Consider the following 23748-nt stretch of genomic DNA (forward strand, 5'->3'; position numbering starts at 1 on the left):
GGAGGAGCTATATACGTGGTTAGATACTCAAATCATACTTGTGTGAACTCTTACTTTCTCTTTTTTTATCTACTATGACGTACATTAAAATGTGGAAAGGTAATCCAATATGGTTAGATAGATAATCTAAGTAATGATTTACAATTCCTTCCTTCCTTCCTTCCTTCCTTCCTTCCTTCCTTCCTTCCTTCCTTCCTTCCTTCCTTCCTTCCTTCCTTCCTTCCTTCCTTCCCTCTTCCACTCCCTCCCTTCGCTCTTCCTTTGTTCCTATTTTCTTTCTCTCCTTTCTCCTTCCTTCCTCCCAGTTTGGTGTAGTAGTTAAATGTGCAGACTCTTATCTGGGAGAACCGGGTTTGATTCCCCACTCCTCCACTTGCAGTTGCTGGAATGGCCTTGGGTCAGCCATAGTTCTGGCAAGAGTTGTCCTTGAAAGGGCAGCTTCTGGGAGAGCCTTCTCAGCCCCACCTATCTCATAGGGTGTCTGTTGTGGGGGAAGAAGATAAAGGAAATCGTAAGCCGCTCTGATACTCTGATTCAGAGAGAAGGGTGAGGTATAAATCTGCTGTCTTCTTCCTCCCTCCCTTTCCCCTCTCTCCCTCCCTTCCTTTTCTCTTCCTCCTTCTCCATCTTCTTTCTCTCTTTCCCCTTCCTTCCTTCCCTCCCTCTCTTCCTCCATCCCCATCTTCTTTCTCTCTTTCCCCATCTTCTTTCTCTCTCCCCCCTCCCCATTTTTCTTTGTTTCTGTTTCCCCTCCGCCCTCCCCCTTCCTCTATTCCTTCCTTCATTCCTTTCTTTTCCTGCTCCTTCCCCATCTATTTTCTTTTTCTTTATCATATAACTTTCTTTTATTCTTATTAGAATAACTCATAACTGATATCAGGGGGTGTAGCATATGCAAATGAGTTATGCTACTGAGCTCCTGCACCTTTTTTCCTACAAAATGACACCTGACCTTAAGTAAGACCCATATAAAGTGGATGACAACATAAAAAAAACTGTCTGGAGAAATGTGTCTTTAATCCTGTTTTCTCATCCGTACTTATAGCCCAGTGGCTTTGAACAGCTTAGGGCTGATACATTAAAATCAACTAAGTATCAATCCTCTATTTTTATTTTGAATAACAATTGATAAAAACTTTACTACTGGAAGAGTGGTTTTAACTTCCATTCCAGCCAAATATTTAGCAATCCTTTGTGAAGAAGATAACATCACCATATCATGTATAAAAGCGGAGATCCAGTGCTATCTGATCACCATGATGATAAGGTGCTGGGGGAAGCAATGACTTTCTATATCTAAAATTCCATGTTTAATTTGATAATATGTGTTTGTAAGAGGGAGCATGTAGAGAGAATCCATTGACAAATCTAAGGTAGATATTTTCTTCTCTATGTAGGCAATCCATTTGGACAAGGAGGATTCAGAAAGCATTTGGTATAAATAGCTCCCACAGTCAGCAGAATAGTGCACACATATTTGATAGATATAAGCCATGCTCTTGTTTCTAGACAAAGAGTGGCATATGGGACACAGCATGGTAAACTCATGATTATTCTAACAAATTTGGACTGAACTCTTTCCATATCAGATTCAAAGACACTAATCCATGTTGGAATACCATACAGTAATTGCGGGATTACTTTGGTTTTACAGATTTTTAAAGCTGCTGCAACAAACTGGTTGCCTCTATTAAAGAAAAACTGCGAAATGGCTGATGCAGTAATGGCTGCTAAGTTAATTATAGATTTATGGTGACATGACCAAGACATATCATGTATAAAAGCGGAGATCCAGTGCTATCTGATAGAAATAAACAGGGCACATTCAAATAAACAATGTTCTAGAATGCTAATCTTTCCTGTTGTGCAGTTACAAACCTGTCTGTGAAGGGCATCCTCTCCTGATGACCTATCATTGCTTGCAATGCAGCATGTGCTTTTTCCTTTGGTTCCACTGATTTCCAGGGAATGGTATTTTCCCCTTTCTATCATATTTTTGCAAGGGAGGAGCAAGAAAGAGTTCTCAGCCAATCACTTTTGCAAATACATTGCAAAGAGTTGCTGTTTTCCTTCACTTCTTTTTATTTGCAAGCATGACTGCTGAAGTTGCTTTCTTCAGAGGCCTGTAGAACTGGTCCCATGGTCCAATTTACTTGAAACTGGGGCATGCTTTGGTGGACAGTTAGTGCAATTTTGGTGTGGCTGGTTGCAAAACAACTATTCCAGACCTCCCAAAAGTTTTCCTTTCCTCACATTGTGAAAAAAACAGACCACCACAAGGAAGGACAGCAAACACAGCATTTTCTGCAGAAAGGCTTTATTTAAAAAGTCAGCCAGTCATGGTAAGAGCAGGGAAATGAAATGCAGGCAGACATTTAATGCTGATGGTTGACACCATTCCCCTCTCAATAGGAATTAGCTGAGAGAACTGTGCCTGTACCAAGGCAAAGTTACCTTAGAGGTCTATAAAATCAAACCTCTTGGAAAACTTGAAAGGGGGGGAGGCTTTAGAGGGAGGACTGTGTTCTGTGCATCCTGATGTAGTTATCTTTATAAACAGCTGCCCCAGATTCTCCAATAGATTCCCCATTAAAAACAATGATCCCGAAATACCATAACAAAAAAAAGAGAGAGAGGGAGAGATTTAAATGTCCTGCAGTGCAATTGTAGCAAAGTCCTACACAAACATAACCAATTTTTTTTTTTGGGGGGGGGGATCCTCCCTGAACCCTGGATATGAAAGTATAACATTTTTTTTCTTTGCACACACCCTACAGAACACTATAAGCTTTAGCCACTTATGACAAGGTGACTTATAAGTCTCCCCTCTATAAAACAATCACCCTGCTGTGTTCTCAGTTTTCAGGTAGTTCCCTTCAGAAATGGCATGTTAGGCACACTTACAGATTTAAACATTATTTTGATTTATTTGAACAAACTTGGCAGGGAAAGAATTGGATATGTACCTAGTGTTTGGGATTTGGAATTGGTAGAAAGAAAGATACATATAATCACAGAACTGCCTCTTATGTTGCTGAATAAACAAGAGACATTTTTAGACTTTTACTGAAGGCTTTACAGATGTTACAATGCTTTTTCTTGTTATTACTTGTTCTCGATTTCCTTTTGAATGTCACAGTCTTGAGAATGTACTCAGCTGTATCCCTTTGTTTAGGACTAGAGTTTTCCAACTAGACCCTTTTCTCTGGCAAGATCGTTATTATCTTCTCTTAAAGATCAATAACCTAGGGTTTTTGGTGTTTTTAGGGCATTTCAATGCCACTTCAAACCATTTGCCAAATCTATTTGCTTCCAACTTACAGCAATCCTATGAATTAATGACTTCTAAAAGTCCTATCATTAACAGTCTTGCTCAGGTCCTGCAAAGTCACCCTCCTTGGGTGCGTGTGTGTTAAGTGCATTCAAGTCGCTTCCAATATTATGGTGACCTTATGAATTAATGACCTTGAAAATGACCTATCAACAGCCCTGCTCAGGCCTTGCAAACTGAGAGCCATGGTTTTCTTTATTGAATCCATTCATCTCCTACTGCCTTCAACTTTTCCTAGCATTAATGTCTTTTCCTGTGAGTCCTTTCTTCTCATAATGTGACCAAAGTACAATCATCAGTTATGGCCCACAGGCCATAAATCTGACATCCCTGCTTTGGTATGGAACATTGTGATCTTGGTCACTAGCAACACACCCTTACACTTAAGGATCTTTTCTAGTTCTTTCATGGCTGCCTTTTCCAGTCTCAATCTTTTTCTGATTTCAGCCAGTATCATAATGCCTCTGTATAAATCAATGCTGCAGCCTCATTTGGAGCACTGTGTACAATTCTAGTCACCATACCTCAAAAAAGATATTATAGCATTGGGGAAAAGTCCAGAAAAGGGCAACTAGAAAGATTAAAGGGTTGGAACACTTTCCTTATGAAGAAAGGTTAAAACGCTTGGGTCTCTTTAGCTTGGAGAAACATTGACTGAGGGGTGACATGATAGAGATTTACAAGATTATGCATGGGATAGAGAAGGCAGAGAAAGAAGTACTTTCCTCCCTTTCTCACAATATGAGAACTCATGGGCATTTGATGAAATTGCTGAGCAGTCAGGTTAGAATGGATAAAAGGAAGTACTTCTTCACCCAAAGGGTGATTAACACATGGAATTCACTGCCACAGAAGGTGGTGGCAGCTGCAAACATAGACAGCTTCAAGAGGAGATTGGCTATTAGCCACAGTGTATTGTTGGAACTCTCTGTCTGGGGCATTGATGCTCTGTATTCTTGGTGCTTGGGGGGAGCAACAGTGGGAGGGCTTCTAGTGTCCTGGCCCCACTGATGGACCTCCTGATGGCACCTGGGGTTTTTTGGCCACTGTGTGACTGGATGGGCCACTGGCCTGATCCAACATGGCTTCTCTTATGTTATTATGTTCTTGGTTGCAACTTTCCTTTCCATTAATAATCGAGCCAAGGAATAGAAAATCTTAAACAATTTGTGTAATTCTCAGGTAGTCATTACTTTTATCTTCATGATATTCACCTATAATCATGCTTTGGCCCTTTCTGCTTTAGCCTTCATCAGTAGTCATTGCAAATCTTCATTATTTTTGGCCAGTAATATGGTGTTATCTGCATATCTCAAACTGTTAATGTGTTAAACCATGGACCTCTAGTCCTATCTCATCAGATCTTGAAAGCTAAGCAGTGTCAGCCCTAGTTAGCATTTGGATGAGAGACCATCAAGGAAGTCCAGGGACACAATGCAGAGAGAGACAACAGCCAACTACCTCTGAACATCTGTCTTAAAAACCCCATGGGGTTGCCATAGTTCAGCTATAACCTGACAGACACCACTGCACCATCATTTAAATCTAATCCAGCTATCCTCGGGGCTTTTTTTGATCAGGAATGCACAGGAATGCAATTCGGGCTGGCTTGAAGTCAGGGGGTGTGGCCCAATATGCAAATGAGTTCCTACTGCAAAACAATGTTGACATCAGGGGCTGTGGCCTAATGTGCAAATGAGTTTCTGCTGGACTTTTTCTACAAAAAAATTAAAGCCCTCGCTATCTTTATAACATGTATTGCATGTACACTGAACAGAAAGAAAGCTAAAATACATCTTTGTCTGCCACCTTTGCCATTTGGAAACCATTCTGTTTCTCCATATTCTGTCCTAACAGCAGCCTCTTGTCCAGAGTAAAGGTTGCACATCAAAACAATCAGATGTTGTGGCACACCCATTTCTTTTAAAACCAACCATAACTTTTCATGATTAGGGCTGCAGAGAGCCACCATGGGCCACTGGACAATGATTCCAGCTGCCCCATCCCGCATACGACCCTGATCCAAATCAAATATAATAACAAATTAACCACTTGGTTTGCTGTTCCCATGAAGATAATAATAAAAGAACCGGCCTGTATGTCCATGTTTGTTTATTTGTTTATATCCCACTTTCTTCCCAATGGGGACACTAAGCAGCTGACATCCTCCTCCTCCTCTCCTCCATTTTATCCTCACAACAACTCTGTAAACTAGGTTAGGCTGAGTGTGTGTGACTGGCCCAAGGTCACCCAGCAAGCTTCCATGGGAAAGCAGGCATTCAAACATGAGTCTCCCAGATCCTAGTCTGACACTTAAACCACTATACCACACTGACAGGCATAACTCATCAGTAAAGCTGGGAGACTCAAAATTGGCCATCAGCTTCAGGATAATCATGGGAGTTCCATGGCACAAACTGAAAGGCATGGAAAACCCTGGCCCAGGTGATACAAACTACCACCACGCTGGGCTATTTGCAACTGCAACTAAGGGTCTCTGGAGCAGCATAACTCAGAAAAATAATGCTACTTGGTTGAAAACTGGCAACTAACCCCAGAATGATGATGGAAGTTATAATGCCAAAATTAAGGGAACTGGAACACCCTGAACCAGATTATCTTAATGACAGATAACATGTAATGAGTGAGTTTTTAAGCAACCTGTCATGTGTCTCTAATACTCAGATCCTCAACCCCCCATGGAAAGCTGCCAGCCAGACCTACCTCACAAGGCTGTTATGTGGATTAAATGGAGGACAGGGGAACGATGCAGCTTTAGGTCCCCATTGGGGAAAAGGACAAGGTATGGTATTCATTATAAATCTAATTTTTAATTATAGTTAATTTTTAGAATAAAACATCAAGAAAAAGCACAAGGATCACAGCAGAAACTAAAAATATAAAATGATCTGAGCCTGGGAAAACAATGAAATGGCACTGCAAGCTTCTCCCCTCATACCAGGGTCTACTCAGATTGCGAATGGCTCTCCAGGATAATATTCCTCTTTGGCTGTGGGTTCCCAGGTTAGAGTACTCAGTAAGTCAGAGCCAGCAGAGAAGTCGGCTCAAAGCATCAGCCCTTTATTTGCAAGGACACAACTCCAGGAAGCATGAGCTTCAACTGACTATAGAAACACTGAAATTGAAACTGATCTCCATTCTATTGAAACATATTGCAGCACAGCAGACAGCAGCACAGACAAAGTTACATGGAAAACTTGGAATGGATTTTTCATTAAGATCTCTGGGCTATATCTATGTGGGCACAGAGACCTTAATGGAAAATCTATTCCATGTTTTCCTTGCAGCCTTGCTTCCTGCTGCAGCCAACAAACACAAGGCAGAAAGACCAGGGAACTCTGTCAGCCTCGGAGCTTCAAAGGGTGAGGACAGGAGAGGGAGAGGGGGAGAAAAGAGCCCCACAGGCCTGATTAAAGCCCTTGTTGGGCCGGTTCTGTCCCGCTGGTCAGACATTTGACAACCCTGGTTTAAAACATCCTAAAAGTCTTAATCATTTGACAATTTCTAAATCTTATTCTTACAGAATATTTAAATGCTTATTGAATATTGAATAATAAAAAGAGTTATAACTGTAATCAATATCTTCATTGCCTCTAGTATAATATACAAATTGTTTCACGAATCAAGATACTTTTCTCATAATATGAGTAACAGGCTTGCCATTTCCGCTGAAATTCTTTCTGTTGTCTTCTATTTGTAGAATTCATTTTGCCATTATTGCATATTCAGCTAGCTTTCCTTTCCAGATCTCTATTGTGGGACAGTCTTCGGTCTTCCATTTCATTGCAAATGTTACTTAGTAGCTGTCAACATATATCTAAGGAAGTCTTGTGAAGTTCTTCTTATTGTCTGGCAGGATTGCCAATAGCATAGTCTCTGGTTTCATCAGGAATTTGGTTTTTAAAATATTTTGGATCACTTAATGTATATATTTTCATCTTGGTGCAGGTAACATGGTAACGTGACATTTATAGAACATCTTACGCCAGTTTTCTCTTAAAGCTTGACTAGCAGTGAATTTAATGTCCTTATTCCATAGGTTTTCTCAGCTTTGAAATAATATTTCCTTACTGAAACTTCACATCCATTTGCAGGGTTTAACCTATTCTTTTTCAGAGTCATCTTAAAGCAGTAACTTATAAATTCATCCTAATAAATGGTCTTTAGATTGTGAAACCATCCTTTCAAAGTCAGTCAGTTCTTTAGTAACACCACTCTTGGTACAGATATCATTTTTAAGTCTAGAAATGTAAAAGTATGTCCACCATTTTATTTCCTTTTCTCCTTTGATCTCTTGCCACATCTTGATCATACTTTGTGAGTTTATCGTATCGCCATCCATAAGTTATAAAGTCATTGTTTCTCCTTGTGTGATTACCGTAATAAGCAGCTATTGGTGACATTATTAGTGGGATTGTGAGGATGATTCTCTTTCACAGCATTTCCCAAATTTTAAATAAACTATCTCTAATCATATGTCTTTTATCTTGAATAAAGTTTTTTGATCCAGAGATAACTATGTGGTCCATCATCAAGACTTGAAGATTCTAGTTTAATCACTGTTTTGTTGAGATTTTTGATTCAATCCAATATCCCTACTAACCCAGCAGCTTGGTAGTATAATTTGATATTAGGTACTGCCAGACCACCTCCTTCTCATCTTGCAATACTTTAAATCTTATTCTTGGCTTCTTATCTTTCCATATAAACTTATTTGTTTTTGCCATTCACTCAAAATCTTTTCAGAGACTGAAACTGGAATCATCTGTAACGGAGAGCTAAATTTTGGTAATTTTTATTTAGTCATTAATTTTTATTGCAGAAATTTTTCCAAGTCAGGATAGTTGTAATTTTGACCATCTTTTGAGATATTTTTGTATTGTGTGTTGTCATATAATTGTCTTTTAAAAATGTATCATTTTGTCCCATTAGATATATTCTTAAATATCCGACTGGATTGCTTGTTACATCACATCCTGAGCTTTTCTTAATCTCTTCTTGTTCAGATGAAAATGTTAAAATAATCTTGGTTTTCTTCCTGTTGATTTTGTAACCTGAAAAGAGTCCATACTTGGCAACTTGTTCCATTAATTTAATTTTTAAAAAAAATTATACCCCATCCTATCCAGTGAGCGGGCTCAGGGTGACTTACAACAATAAAAATAACATTAAAATTAAAACCACATACCAAGAAGTAAAACAATATCATAAGACAGGCATTTTCAGATCAGAGGCAACGAACAGTAAACAGTAGTTCAGACTTTAGCAACAAACCATGCAACAGCATGTAGGCTGGTAGCTGTCAACACAGCTTGAGCACCAAGATGATAAGGTGCTAGGGGAAGCAATGACTTTCTATATCTAAAATTCCATGTTTAATTTGATAATATGTGTTTGTAAGAGGGAGCATGTAGAGAGAATCCATTGACAAATCTAAGGTAGATATTTTCTTCTCTATGTAGGCAATCCATTTGGACAAGGGGGATTCAGAAAGCATTTGGTATAAATAGCTCCCACAGTCAGCAGAATAGTGCACACATATTTGATAGATATAAGCCATGCTCTTGTTTCTAGACAAAGAGTGGCATATGGGACACAGCATGGTAAACTCATGATTATTCTAACAAATTTGGACTGAACTCTTTCCATATCAGATTCAAAGACACTAATCCATGTTGGAATACCATACAGTAATTGCGGGATTACTTTGGTCTTACAGATTTTTAAAGCTGCTGCAACAAACTGGTTGCCTCTATTAAAGAAAAACTGTGAAATGGCTGATGCACTAATGGCTGCTAAGTTAATTATAGATTTATAGTGACATGACCAAGACATGTTGTAGACCTAGCTATTTGCAGGCCCTGCAAAACCTAGGTAAGTCTCGCAGGGCCCAAATCTCCGACGGGAGCTCATTCCACCAAGAAGGCGCCCGGACTGAAAAGGCCCTGGTTCTCATTGAAGCCAGTTAGGCATTCTTAGGATCAGGGATCACAAGAAGATGTGTAGCCAAACTCAGAGCCCGGGAGGGCTCATATGGGAGAAGCAGTCCCAGAGATATGCAGGCCCCTGGCCATAAAGGGCCTTAAAGGTGAGGACCAACACCTTGAAACAGATCTGGTGCTCAAGGGGTAGCCAGTGCAATTCACGCAGCACCAGATGCATCTGCACCCATATAGGCCTTGATGCCAAAAACCGGGTTGCTAAGTTCTGCGCCTGCTGGAGTTTCCAGAGCAGAATCAAGGGTAGCCCTACATAGAGAGAGTTACAATAGTCTAATCTGGAGGGGATCGTTGCATGAATCACTGTGGCTAGATCATAGGGGGTAAGGTAGGGGACCAACTGCTGGCCCCGCTTCAGATGGAAAAAGACAGCCCTTGCAGTGGCAGCAACCTGGGCCTCCATAGATAGACATCCAGGAATACCCCCAAGCTCTTCACCTCTGTCAACAGCACTAATTGAGTACCATGGAAGGGCAGGAGCCTGATCCCACTCCCTGCCCTCCCCAGATCCAGACAAAGGATTTCCGTCCTTGATGGATTTAGCTTCAGCCGACTCTAAAGCAACCAACCAGCCACAGAGTGCGGGTGGCCATCCATAAGCAGATAGAGCTGGGCGTCATCAGCATATTGGTAACAACCCAGTACATATCTCTGGACCATATTAAATAACATCAGGGAAAGGATTGCCCCTTGTGGCACTCCACATTCCGTGGGTGTCACTGGGACAATCCCCCCCAAGAGCCACACTCTGTCCCTGACAATGGAGAAAGGAGGTTAGTCACTGTTAGGCTAATCCCCGAATTGCTATGTTAGCGTGGCAGTGGGCCAACACCTCATGGTCAACCATATTGAATGGTCAACCATATTGAATGCTGCTGAGAGATCTAAAAGTATCAGCAGTGTCGATCCACCATGATTCAGATGCCTCTGGAGATCATCCACTAAGGCGACCAGCACTGTCTCCATCCCATGGGCTCGACAAAAGCCAGATTGGAAGGGGTCCAGGATGTCAGTTTCCTCCAAGAAAACCTGGAGCTGCGTTGCCACTGCCTTCTCCACTACCTTGCCCAGGAATGGTAAATTCAATACTGAGCAGTAATGAGTAAGGACCATAGGGTCCAAAGAGAGAAAAAACCATTGCCTCCTTCAAAGCCCCCGGGAATGTCCCTGATAACAGGGATACATTAATTATCTCCTGCAGGGGGATCCCGAATTCATCGCCACTGGCTTTAATCAGCCACAATTGACAAGGATCAAGGGGGCAGGCGATTGGTTTCACAGCCGCCAGGGTCTTGTTGACCTCCTGAGAGAGCGGGCTGAAGTTGTCCAAAACTGGACCCAAAGACAGACAAGGATCCTTCAATTCATGTATTGAATCAAATGTGGCTGTGAGGTCACAGTGGAACGACAAGATTTTATTTATTTTATTTACTTTGGATTTATATGCCGCCTACTCCACAAGCGGACTCTGCAAAATGATTCTCAAAAGCCTCTCAGCCAATAGCTAATTCTCTAGCATTTGGGTGCCTTGAGGCAAAGAAGTCAGAGACCAAATTAATCTAAATAATTGGGCCAGGCATGATTTTGCATAAGCAATGGAGGCTGCATAGAACTCCTTCGTCGTGACCTTCATAGCCATCTCATAGGTCTGAACAAAGGACCTATAAGATGCTCTTATAGCCTTGTCATGAACTCTTCACCACATTCTCTCTAGCAGTCTTTGCTCTTGCTTCATTTGTCTCAGCTCCACGGAATACCAAGGAGCTGAGTGATTGTGAGGGTGAACACGTCGATGGCCTCGGAAAGATGGACATGCCAGTATTCCATTAGGCCATTTAACAGGCCACCAGGGGAATCAGATCTCACAGAACCCTTACATGTGAGAGAGCTAGTTGTGGGTTTGAAATCATAAGAACCACAATGTCAGCATAGCTCTTTAGTCCTTCAATATTAAGACCTTATCTTCGAAGCAAAAATTTCCACTGTAAGCTTATAAAGAAGTGGAGAAAGTGGACATCTTTGACAGGTTCCTTTTTCAATTTTAGATCCATTTGTCAAGACCACATTGATTGAAAATTTATCATGTTGTTTATTATTCCATATCCAATCAAAAATCTGGAATCGCACTTAAAATATTGCAGTGTTTTTTGTAGAAAAGTCCAATATATGTTATTGAAGGCTTTTTCAGTGTCTAAGAATAGAAAGGCTGCTTTTTTGCCTTTATTTTTATGTTTAACAAATTCTAATGCATCAATGATGAAATGGATGTTATTTGTCATGTATGTTTTTGGTACAAAACCAGTTTAATCAGGATAAATTACTTTAAATATATATTTCCTTAGTCTATCAGCCATGATTGAAGCAAAGATTTTATAGTCCACATTTAACAGTGAGATGGGTCTATGATTGTGACAACACTGGGTTATGATTATCTTTATATGTTAGTGTTATATGAGCTTCTTGCCAGGATGGTGGGAGCAGTTTTTTTTTTCTCCTGCTTATATCATTCATAACTTTTTGTAGGAGCAGAATTATCTTCTCGTCAAAAGTTTTATAATAAATGGCAGTTAGTCCATCTGGTCCTGGTGTCTTTTATTTTTTAAATTTCTTAATGGCTTGTAAGATCTCTTGAACTTACACTTTGGTTCAAAATTTCTCTGTCTTCATTACAAGTTTAATATATTTATCCATTCCATTCACTGTCAAAGCTTTTTTTTATAAAGTTGGGGGGGGGTGTCAAATTGTTCTTGAATTTCTTTCTCTGTGTAGCTAATACTATATTTTTCGTACACCAATTAGTTTCCTTTCAGTTTCTTTACGTAGGTAGTAATCTTCCTGGTTTGTTTGCTTGTTCAAAGTATTTTTGTTTTAAAAAGTTCTGTTTTTTCTGCATCTCTTTAGTTTGAAGCAAATCCAACTGAATTCTTGTTTAATTTCTGCTAGGACTGTTTAATGATTTTTATGCTGGCCTTCAGAATTCTGTCAGTTATTTCCTTCTTTTGTTCCAATCTTTCCTTTTTTTTATTTGAAGCAAGGACAATTCATTTTCCTCTCGTATATGCTTTACTTGCTTCCCAAGTAAAGCCATAGAAAGATCCTCTGTGGTGTTTAATTTAAAAAAAAATTATTCTATATCTTGGTGACAAGTTTTTAGAATAAAAACAGTGAATTGTTAGAACTCTATACCATGAAACCAATAATGGTTTCTCTATACCATGAAACCAGTAATGGGTTATGATCAGCAATTGTTTTCAGCTGATTTTAATGGATTTTAAATTTGTGAGTAAAGTCTTAGAAGCCCCTCACATGTCAATTCTTGAGTGTGTCTGGTGTCTATCTGAAAAAAAGTGTAGTCTTTTGAGTGAGGATTGAAGGTTCTCCATAAATCTTCTGAGTTCAGTATTTGCATATAGGTGAAGATGTTCTTAGGTAGTCTTTCTCCTTTGGACACTTTAGATTTATCCTTTTTTTGGATCTAGTACTCCATTCTTCTCACCGAGAATTAAAATGTCTCCCTCTTGAAAATCCAGATGTGTTTGGGGAAAAAATTTCATAAAATTTTTATTTTGTGTTGTTTGGGGCATAGATTGAAGCCAGTGTAAAGATTTTATCTTCCAGAGATCTTATTTTTAACAACACATCTTCCCTCAGGGTCTTCTATTACAGTCAAACATTGATCAGCTATATAAATCACACCTTTTTTTCCTCAGCAGATAAGGCTGCATAAGCTTTGCCAAATTTTTTGTTACTTATAATTTTGTTATATACCTTTTTGATATGAGTCTCTTGCGTACACATTATAAATTTTGTTTCTTTAACAAATTAAATGTCTTAGATCACTTAGAGAAAGAGTTTAGGCCACTGTTATTAACTGATAGAGCCTTCAAAGTATCAATTTCTATCAAAAAGCTGCAGCTTCATTAAGCTTGTCTTCTTTATTTAAGTCTCCTTTTCCTTTTCTTGATTCTTCTGATTCTTCCCCATCAGTTCTTTTGCTAGAAGCTTGGCATGTTCAGTCATCAAAATTGCTCTTTTGCCTGTAGATAAGGAGACTTCCAAGGCAAATGGGATTCTCCAACAGTATCCTATTCTTCCCTTTCAAAAAAATTTCCTGACAAAGTTAAAATCTTTCCTCTTCTTCAGTACAGATGTGGGTAAACTTTGAAAAATTTCTATCTTTGTCAGAAACTACAAGTAAGAATAGCAAAAATCCAGTTGCAAAACACATTATTTAGTGCAGTGTGAACACACCCAAAGTCTAAACTCCTTATGGCATTGCTCTCAGCTTCACTGACACATACAAACCGCCTTACCTTTTTAAGGTGTGTGTCCAAGAAGGAGAACACTGCTTACAGATGTGAAAATGGTTATTGCGGCATACTGTGAAGAAACAGAACGCCCTTGTAAAAGAGACTGGCTTAATCATATCTGAAATCATATCTGAAATTAAGATATTACCAAAGGATGCAAAGAAATAAATAACAGTGCATAAATAAGTTTTGTGAATGCTGGATAACTTTTGTTAATTATTGGAATGAAATAGGATAAGACATCCTTTCAATTCATTTGCATTATGGTAAGCAGGGATTCTTCTTTCTCCCCTCTTCCCCCCATTATTGTACCAAGCTATTATGTAGCACAATCACAATGTATGCAATACTTACAATAAAAAACTGCATGTATAAAAAAGACCCCATTTATTTGATGCAATAAAATAGCCTACTATTTTTATACAAAGAACATTCTTCAGTTGGAGTTTCCAAGTATATATAAGACAACAACACTGTAAATAAATCCACTGTAAAAGGTGTTAATGTTTGTTAACTGGGCAAAATAATTATCTGATCCCTCTTTTCCTTTTTGGGTTTCTCCCCAAAATTTTTGCTCCACGTTCCCTGCTAAAACTGCCTTATATTTCCATAATGCTCTTCTGCCAAGCATCTTCTGCTGGCTTGCTGTCTCTGCTTTGGGAAGTGCTCTTATTCCCTCCAGCTCTGTTCCTTACTTAGTAGCTCACAAGTGAGGAAAATGAATTTCTCAACCTAAAAGTAGTTAGACAAGAGATCCAGTACATAATGATTCTGCTTGAACCATCCAACTCCCTTTATCAGCCCATCCACAAAATCTTTTTAAACTACTGCTAGGCAAAACATGATTAGGTGCAACTATCAAGCCATTGACATTCTACAAGGTGTCAGACAATATGAAAATTATATGCACAATTAAATGAATAGCTATTTATTATAGGCTTCAGAAGGCATTTGGACATAAGTTATAGAGACAAGCATAAAGAAGCATGGAAAGCAATTGATTCAGGCTTAGTGAACGGAAAAGAGCCTCAAGTGAATCAGATAAAAGGCTGATATAGTCCAGCATCCTGATTCACGTAATAGCTAAGCAGTTGCCTGGAGGAAGCCCACAAGCAAGGTGTTACGCTAGTAACCCCTCTTGCTGTTGCCCTGTCTGGAAACTAGAATCACAGTGCTTCTGAAAAAGAAGATTAATCAATTAATTTTCAATTTATAACCCATCCTTCCCTCAATGAGCTCAGAGCAGGTAACAAAAATCAATCAACACAGAGTTAAAATCAAATTCATATAATAAAACAATATAACACTAGCTATTGTGGCTAACGGCTATTGCCAGACTTACCATGAATGTCTAATTCTCTTTAAGAATATCAAAGCTATTGGCCATCTACTGGGTATTGCTAGATCACTGTAGTGGTATAATAATCTCTTGCAACAACATACTAGTTCCCCAAGTTTCATTTCTTTTTTTGTTTTTTAAAGTATTAGGCCTTTTTGTTGTGGATCAGTTGCACCTTTCTCCTTCTAACTCTGCAACCAAAAGAGCTAGAGACTTTTTAAAACAAACACTGTGAACTGGGAGATTACAGCAATAGATTGCAATACAATCTAGCAATATCCTATTCTTTAAAAGCCCTATTGTATGAAAGAGGAAATGGAGGCCTCAGAGAGCTGGGACAAAGAAATATGTGGATAGGCCTACATGTGGAAGTTCCCCATTGCCACTGCACAGAATCAACAGCCACAGCATCAATGTGCAAGTGTCAGGGAATTGTCTGCCTGTGGAAAACACCACAGATAACGTTTTGGGGCCTGTCCTCAGTTTACTACTGATTTGTTATTAGGAGGACACTTTTACAAAGGTAATAGGGCTATATTATAATGGCATGGTCAGGCAGATGTCTGAATAAAAAGAAAGGGTCCTGTGGGCTGTATTACCACCTGCTTCTGTGCATACTATCCTACCAGGGCTTTTTTTTGTAGCAGGAACTATTTTGCATATTAGGCCACACACCCCTGATGTAGCCAATCCTCCAAGAGTTTACAAGGCTCTTAGTACAGGGCCTACCGGCAAATTCCAGGAGGATTGGATACATCGGGGGAATGCAGCCTAATATGCAAAGGAGTTCCTGCTACAAAAAAAGCCCTGTATCCTACTATGAAATTTTTCCATTGTTTAATATGTCATGTAGATACTTTTCGTTTTATGATTTTTTTCAGGTTTCTACTTAATTTCAGATTTTCTTAATCCTAATCCTATTACATTACTTATTGGATGTTCCACCCTGTTGAATGAACTGATTTACACTGTCTAATCCATTTTGTGTCTCAGTAAAAAAAGGAGAAGTATAAATAATGTAAATAAATAAATTTAATTGTGTGATTCAGAGTTCTAGTGTTATGAGAGAGAGAGAGACAGAGAGAGACAGAGAGAGAGAGGGAGAGATCTTCCTAACAATTTTTTGCCACACTATGAATAATTTTGTAAATTTTTACCATGTTTACATTATTCTTTTAGTGGAATATAACCATGAAATTAAGAGCTCTTTTTGGCTCCCTAGGCAAGGCCCCTCCACCAGCCTCCCCCTCTGCCAACAACCCCCTACCTGACTTCCTGCCCCGCCATGCCACCCGACCCACCTACCTGTGTGGGGCAGGGCCTACCATGCAGACCAATGGAGGTACAGAAGAGTGCACAGGAGGGCCTGCCCCCATGGTGCACATGCATGCTGCCTCACCCGTCTTGGAGCCTTATGTGGCTGCCTGATGGTGCTCAGCAGACTCCCCTGGCCAGGCCTCCCACCGGAGCAGCAGCAGCATCATGAAGAAGACCCACTGCCACCCCCACCCCTTGCGTTCTCACTGCCCTGGGGGGTCCTCACAACCACTGCCATCTCCCTCCCCCCCACCCAGGGCAGCCTGCTGGGAGAAGGAGGACAAGGGGAGCTGGGAGAGCCCCACAAAGAGTCGCTCCTCCCTGGCCACCGCAGAGGAGGGCAGCAGCAAATGCCTTCTGTTCTGAGCAGTGACCTCTGCCATCTCCTGCTCAGAGCAGCCAAGCCCGCCACCCTGCCTCCACCCTAGGACTGATGGCTTCGCACAGCTCTTTTCCCCTTTCTTCACCAGGGAGGTATGGGCAGGTGCCACCTGCAGGGGGAAACCTTTGCCAGAGTGGGGCACTGGGAGCGTCACTACAGCAATGGTGCAGCTGCCACCCCCCCTCCCATATGGCAGCTCCTGGCACCTCCTCCCCGGCAGCTGCTGCCATGCTGGCAAGGGAGCTGAACGGGGGCTGGGCAGGCAGAGCAACCAGCCGTGTACTCAGTGTACTCCAGTGGGGCTGGGCAGGCGGCACTGTGCTGGGCAGGTGGCTACCTCCACCCTGCCAGTCATGGGGGGCGTCCAATTCAGCCAGTCATGGGGCGGCGCCCAATTCAGCACCCCCTGAATTCAGCACCCCAATTCAGGACCTAGCAGGCACACCAGCCCTGTTCATAATGACACTCAAAAATCCCACACTACTAGATCAAGAATTAGCCACTGGTACCCATCACCCAGGACAGATATGGGTCATGGACTTTAGAGCATAGCTGCATGGAATTTCAAAAAAATGTGTGGTGGGAAGAATAAAATACATTGGCAAGTCACATGTTTTACTTTTGTCCCAAATCTTATACTGAAATGTTCAAGGTTATTGAGTGCTTGAAAAAATATCAGTTATACCACCCATTCCCCAAATGATTTCATGCTTAAAGGTTCATATTAGCAGAAGTAAGCACTCCCAGTTCCTGCAACAGGGGATTAATATTTCACTTTCACTTGCCCAATCTGCAGTAAGCCGTAAAACCTGGATATCCATACACAGATCTGGGTCTCCTACTGCTTTAATTGGTGGCACATGTCACACTTAGTAATAGAATTTTTTAAATTACCTATTTTTCCTGTCCTGCTAAGCAAGAAAAGGAAATCATCTCATAGAGCTTTTTCTCACTGCACTCTCATTTATAGTCTTTAGAAGTTTAAACATTTCACATTCAGATTCCATTTTGGATTTTAAGGGATATGTAATTCAATCTATGGGAGGAGTTCTTTGGCTGTCTATATAGTACTTTATGTACACACATGATCAATGCCATCCTGTCCTCAGATGTGGGCACATGTGGAGAAAAGATATAGTCAGGTCAGCATCACTTTTTATAATTGCACTGACACTCTTTCCAGTTACCACAAATCATAAGAAATGCTGCCAGTCACACCCATAATTAAACAGCACACTGTATGTTTCTCCATTCAAGTTCCTGCATGTTCAATGCCCATAGGAAGCAAGGAAATATATATACGGAATTTACTATGTGAATTTACTATGTCCTTTCACCACCCCAATTTGGGAACAGTATAGAAACCCTACCTCGCTTGTTCTGAATACTACACGGTAGTTGAATTGTGAACCTTCTTTCTCCTTTGCATCTTCAAACTTCTCCCTTCGGATGCTGACTGCTACTGGTCCTAAATTTTCATCTGTTCCAAAGTAGTTTTGATGCTCTGTAGTGTATGAAGAGGACAATTCAACAATGAAGCATTAGACTAATATATTCCCATCAATTCATCAGATACATTTTAGAGGTAGCAATCAGAAACTGTCCTTCCTATTTGTCATCTTCTTTTATCATGCCTGATAAGCTGGCAGCATATCTCACCTAAGAACACAAATGAGTCAAGTCCAAATATTTGTTCAACATAGATTGGTGCTTCTTAGATGAAAATATCACATTACAACAATGCAAAAGACTAAAAATCACATATCTATTCGTAAGGATTTTACACTGAAATAATAGTGACTTAACCTTTAAGTTGTGAATCATTTTAGGGTACATCACTGGTACACTGGGGGGGGGGGGGCAGGGCAAATGTCATTGCAAAGAGTGGAAATGTTTTCTAATTAAAGAACAAATACACATTTAATCATAGCAACTCAATGACATGCATTTTCCTAAAACAAGCTCTGCTACTAAAGTTTCCAGCCTTAGATGGCATCCCAGTGAGAAAATCTGGAGAGCAGGGGCAAGCTCTTCAACAACACAACACCACACAGTATCACTTCCAGCATAAATCTGACAAGGCACACTAGGATTCAGCCAAAACTCTATGATTAAATCGTACAGCATGCTGACGCAATGACATCACTTCTGGTTTCACATCAGAAATGATGTTGCATGTCAGCACAACCACAAATCACATCCTCCCATTTTTCCCCACTAGCCTGTGGAGCAGGGAATTGGGGGAGGGGCTTAGCCATCCCTGCCCTTCTATATGACAATACACCAGTGACTGTCAAAATATGATCTAGGGAACACTGTAGGTTTGAGAAGGTACTACAAGGGGTCAGTGAGATATTTCTAAAAACAGAGGGCAAACTTTTCTCGTGTAACCTATGCAACATAAACACTGACCTCCCTGATTTCGAGAAAGGGCAACAGGGACTCTTCATCACATGGGAAGGGGACAGAATTGGCTTCCCAACCGTTTTAGGGGTTGGAGCTCATAGAGCAGCTGCTACTCACAGTCACCTAGCTTCCACATCACCACATCACCTTCCCTTGGGGAAGCTTGGAGGCTATTTAAAACTACAATCCTAGAAGCTCAGATAAAATATATACCACAAGTTAGGAAAGGCACGAACAGGTATAAGAGAAGGCCTGCATGGTTAACAAACAAAGTAATGGAAGCTGTAAAAGGTAAGAAGGACTCCTTTAAGCGGTGGAAAGCTAGTCCAAGTGAGATTAATAAAAGGGAACACAGGCTGTGGCAAATCAAATGCAAGACTGGGATCAGGCAGGCAAAAAGGGACTATGAGGAGCATATTGCAAAAAACATAAAGACCAACAATAAAAATTTCTTCAAATATATTAGAAGCAGGAAACCAGCCAGGGAGGCAGTGGGGCCCTTGGATGACCAAGGGGTAAAAGGATTACTGAAGGAGGATAGGGAAATGGCTAAGAAGCTGAATGCATTTTTTGCCTCCATCTTCACTGTGGAAGATGAGAAGTGTTTGCCTGCTCCAGAACCACTTATATTGGAAGGGGTGTTGAAAGACCTGAATCAGATTGAGGTGACAAGAGAGGAGGTCCTACAACTGATAGATGAATTAAAAACTAATAAGTCACCAGGTCCGGATGGCATACATCCAAGAGTTCTGAAAGAACTCAAAGTTGAACTTGTGGGTCTTTTGACAAAAATATGTAATCTTTCATTGAAATCTGCCTCTGTTCCTGAGGACTGGAAGGTAGCAAATGTCACCCCCATCTTTAAAAAGGGTTCCAGAGGAGATCCGGGAAACTACAGGCCAGTCAGTCTGACTTCAATACCAGGAAAGTTGGTTGAAACCATTATCAAGGACAAAATGAGTAGGCACATTGATGAACACAAGTTATTGAGGAAGACTCAGCAGGGGTTCTGTAAGGGAAGATCTTGCCTCACTAACCTGTTACATTTCTTTGAGGGGGTGAACAAACATGTGGACAAAGGAGACCCAATAGATACTGTTTACCATGACTTCCAGAAAGCTTTTGATAAAGTTCTTCATCAAAGGCTCCTTAGTAAGCTCACTGAAAATGTCAAGACAGTGTGCGATTGCAATAAAAAAGGCCAACGCCATGCTGGGAATTATTAGGAAGGGAATTGAAAACAAATCAGCCAGTATCATAATGCCCCTGTATAAATCGATGGTGCGGTCTCATTCGGGATACTGTGTGCAATTCTGGTCACCACACCTCAAAAAGGATATTATAGCATTGGAAAAAGTGCAGAAAAGGGCAACTAGAATGATAAAAGGTTTGGAACACTTTCCCCATGAAGAAAGGTTAAAACACTTGGGGCTCTTTAGCTTGGAGAAATTCGACTGCAGGGTGACATGATAGAGGTTTACAAGATTATGCATGAGATGGAGAAGGTAGAGAAAGAAGTACATTTCCCCCTTTCTCACAATACAAGAACTCGTGGGCATTCGATGAAATTGCTGAGCAGTCGGGTTAGAACGGATAAAAGGAAGTACTTCTTCACTCAAAGGGTGCTTAACATGTGGAATTCACTTCCACAGGAGGTGGTAGCAGCTACAAGCATAGCCAACTTCAAGAGGGGGTTAGATAAAAATATGCAGCAGAGGTCCATCAGTGGCTATTAGCCACTGTGTGTGTGTGTATATATATATTGGCCACTGTGTGACACAGAGTGTTGGACTGGATGGGCCATTGGCCTGATCCAACATGGCTTCTCTTATGTTCTTAAGAGAGCACTAGGTAGAAAACCTATTGGTTGCTAGGAATGAATAATTCAGCCCTAAAAAAGTAGCTAAGTTACACCAAGAAGATACTGTTCTCATTCAGACACTCAGGCATACATTCCAAGACACTGATGTGGCACAGGTAAACCTGCACTTAGTCTGATGAAGTAACTTTTGCTCCACTGTCAACTGTGTTCAAATTGCAGCTTAATTACTTTGTCTCACAGATAGCAAAAGGACTCTATGAAACCCAAGCCATCTCATACCTGCATGGTTTGCTAAAGTACAACTCTGCAATTAACTTGCAGAGGCATGAACTCAAACATTATTTCAATTCTGTATCGTAATTTAATTTAAGAAAGAAAAGGTGTATCAGTTTAAGAAATCTCAGAAATGTTATTATTGTGAAGGTCTATCAGATTCCATTTTAGTTTACATTAAGTGCATAGAGATGCATACAAAAACTCTGATATACACTGGATGTTTGTCCACCCCTTGCCAAATTCCCTTGGTGACCCTGCTCTATGGGGGAAGATGGCTTCCCCTCCCCCAGGGATTAGTCTGGCCAACCACTCTTCCACTGTTCTTATTTTAAAATATAATTAGGGGGGTTTTAATTTAAAAAACCTCTCCAGGTAATCCCACCAATTTACCTTGAATGATAGTCCAGCTGGTACTTTATTTTACTAAGGGCCTTGATTTGCATCTAATCCAAATAGCTAAAGCAGCCAGAGTAATTGCCATTATGACTTGTAACAACAGTACTGCACTCTGTCCTAATGAAGACACAGCCACTTTCTATGTAAATTACAGCTGAGTTTTCCTCATTTTCTCATAAATGCCACATCAAGCACACATGCACACAAATGTTACACATGCTGAGTTTCCACTGGGAACTTTCTGAGCAACTCACCAAGCAATCCTGATCTGAACCACCAAACATGTCAGCTGCAGTTCTTACACAAGAAGTACTCATCAACAACAAAATATTCAAACTGTAAGAACTGTTTGGCAACTGAACCTACCAAAGTGACCATCAAGCAAACTAGAGAACTTCAAAGAGAAGGAACAAACTGGATAGCAGCAAGAGAGTCACAGCATAGGCACATGATGACTGTAAACACTGTACAGACACCTGAGTTCAAGTTACAAACTGCGCAAACTAAACAAACTGTGCCTTATAAAGCAGATTATGGCCAAACAGAGAAAAGGGTTAAGGGTTTCTTCCCCACCCTGACTCTAACAAGGAGGCTGGCAGAATAAAAGATTACTTAGTTCATTCACTCTCAAAGTACAGGGTTGGGAAGTTGAAGAGCAACATATTGACCTTCAGGAAGGCCAGTTACTCAGTCTTCCAGGGGAGCAAACATCAACAGTGCAAGCTGACAATGTCACTCATCGGGGGGGGGACCCCACTCACTCTTGCATGCTGGTGAGAAGGCAGCAGAGGAATGACTGAGCCCCACGTTCTCTTTCCTGAATAAATACCTCTGTAGATCAGTATCCAATGTATTCTGGGCTTGGCAAAGTAGTCCCTCAACCCTGCCTTCCCCAATCTTCCCTCATGCATCTAATGTTTCCACTGCTGCCAACTGTCTCCCTGATGACCACAGACCACAAGTGTGATGCACAAGATGATGCCCTGCAGTGGTAAAGGGAAAAGAAGGGCCAGGATGGGAAGGGTTCTGTACAATTTCTGCTTTTTTTGTCATGACCCCATTGACCTGCAAGTCCATAACATACTGGGTTGTCTCTCCAGATTATGAGAGCATTGTTTTGATGGGCAATGTTATTCTTGATGTATAGGTTATGCATATTCATCAGCTTGTACAATCTTTTCTGGGTGAGAGGCTGCTCTTGGTGCCTCCTTTGCAAACTTGCACCAAGATGGCCACCTCTGGAACAATTGGTGCATCACCCATTCCTGGGTTAGCAACAGATTCAATCTTCCTCTGCAGCACATTCACCAAAGGAATGACTTGACTCTTGGATGATATGAAACAGCCTTGGTGAAGTCATTCAAGGGCTTAAGGACAAACATAATTCAAATAAGAGTAAGCTACTGATGTTTGTTCAGCACCACCATCCACCACCCAATGTTGACCTCCAAGGTCATATTTGCAGACTTCCTTTGCTCTACCAAATGCTCAGGCATGGCATATGTGGAATTCCAGCAGGTGGCAACATTAGTGATAAGGAAGTGCTGTGCTATTCCAAAAAGCTCCTGCTTTTCCCACATTAAAAGGCTGCTCTTCACACTGTGTAAGTGACCAAAATAATTCATCAGGTCTGGAAAGGAAAGGAAAGGTCCCCTGTGCAAGCACCAGTCGTTTCCGACTCTGGGGTGACATTGCTTTCACAACATTTTCACAGCAGACGTTTTACAGGGTGGTTTGCCATTGCCTTCTCCAGTCTTCTACACTTTCCCCCCAGCAAGCTGGGTACTCATTTTACTAACAGAGGATGGATGGAAGGCTGAGTCAACCTTAAGCCAGCTATCTGAAAACCCAGCTTCCACCGAGGATCGAACTCAGGTCGTGAGCAGAGCTTAGGACTGCAATACTGCAGCTTTAACACTCTGCGTCATGGGGCTCTTTAGTCAGGTCTGGAACAGATGCCAAAATTCATAGGCCTCAGTGGGGAATTCTCTGCAGAACCCAACCTGAGGGCACTGTTCATCACTACATGAAAGAGGCTGGCTGTGCAGTAAATATATCTTACACCCAAAGCCTCAGTGGAGGCTTGTGCATTCATCAGTCACCATGAAACAACTGTTGTTGTCCACCCTGAGACCACTTGTGGAAAGCT

The 23748-nt window shown here is 41.0% G+C and overlaps 1 protein-coding gene across 4 annotated transcripts in view; it reads right to left on the bottom strand.

The window, feature by feature from the left end:
- Positions 1-23748, bottom strand: part of SIPA1L2 (signal induced proliferation associated 1 like 2) — a 206822-nt gene that overhangs the window by 101667 nt on the left and 81407 nt on the right. For all 4 annotated transcript variants that reach the window (XM_060242967.1, XM_060242960.1, XM_060242953.1 and 1 more), the window contains exon 3: positions 18070-18203. In XM_060242967.1, the coding sequence (XP_060098950.1) occupies positions 18070-18203 (134 nt within the window). The remainder of the gene's footprint in view (positions 1-18069; positions 18204-23748) is intronic.

The sequence above is a fragment of the Heteronotia binoei genome, chromosome 1, assembly GCF_032191835.1.
Source record: "Heteronotia binoei isolate CCM8104 ecotype False Entrance Well chromosome 1, APGP_CSIRO_Hbin_v1, whole genome shotgun sequence".
Lineage (NCBI taxonomy): Eukaryota > Metazoa > Chordata > Lepidosauria > Squamata > Gekkonidae > Heteronotia > Heteronotia binoei.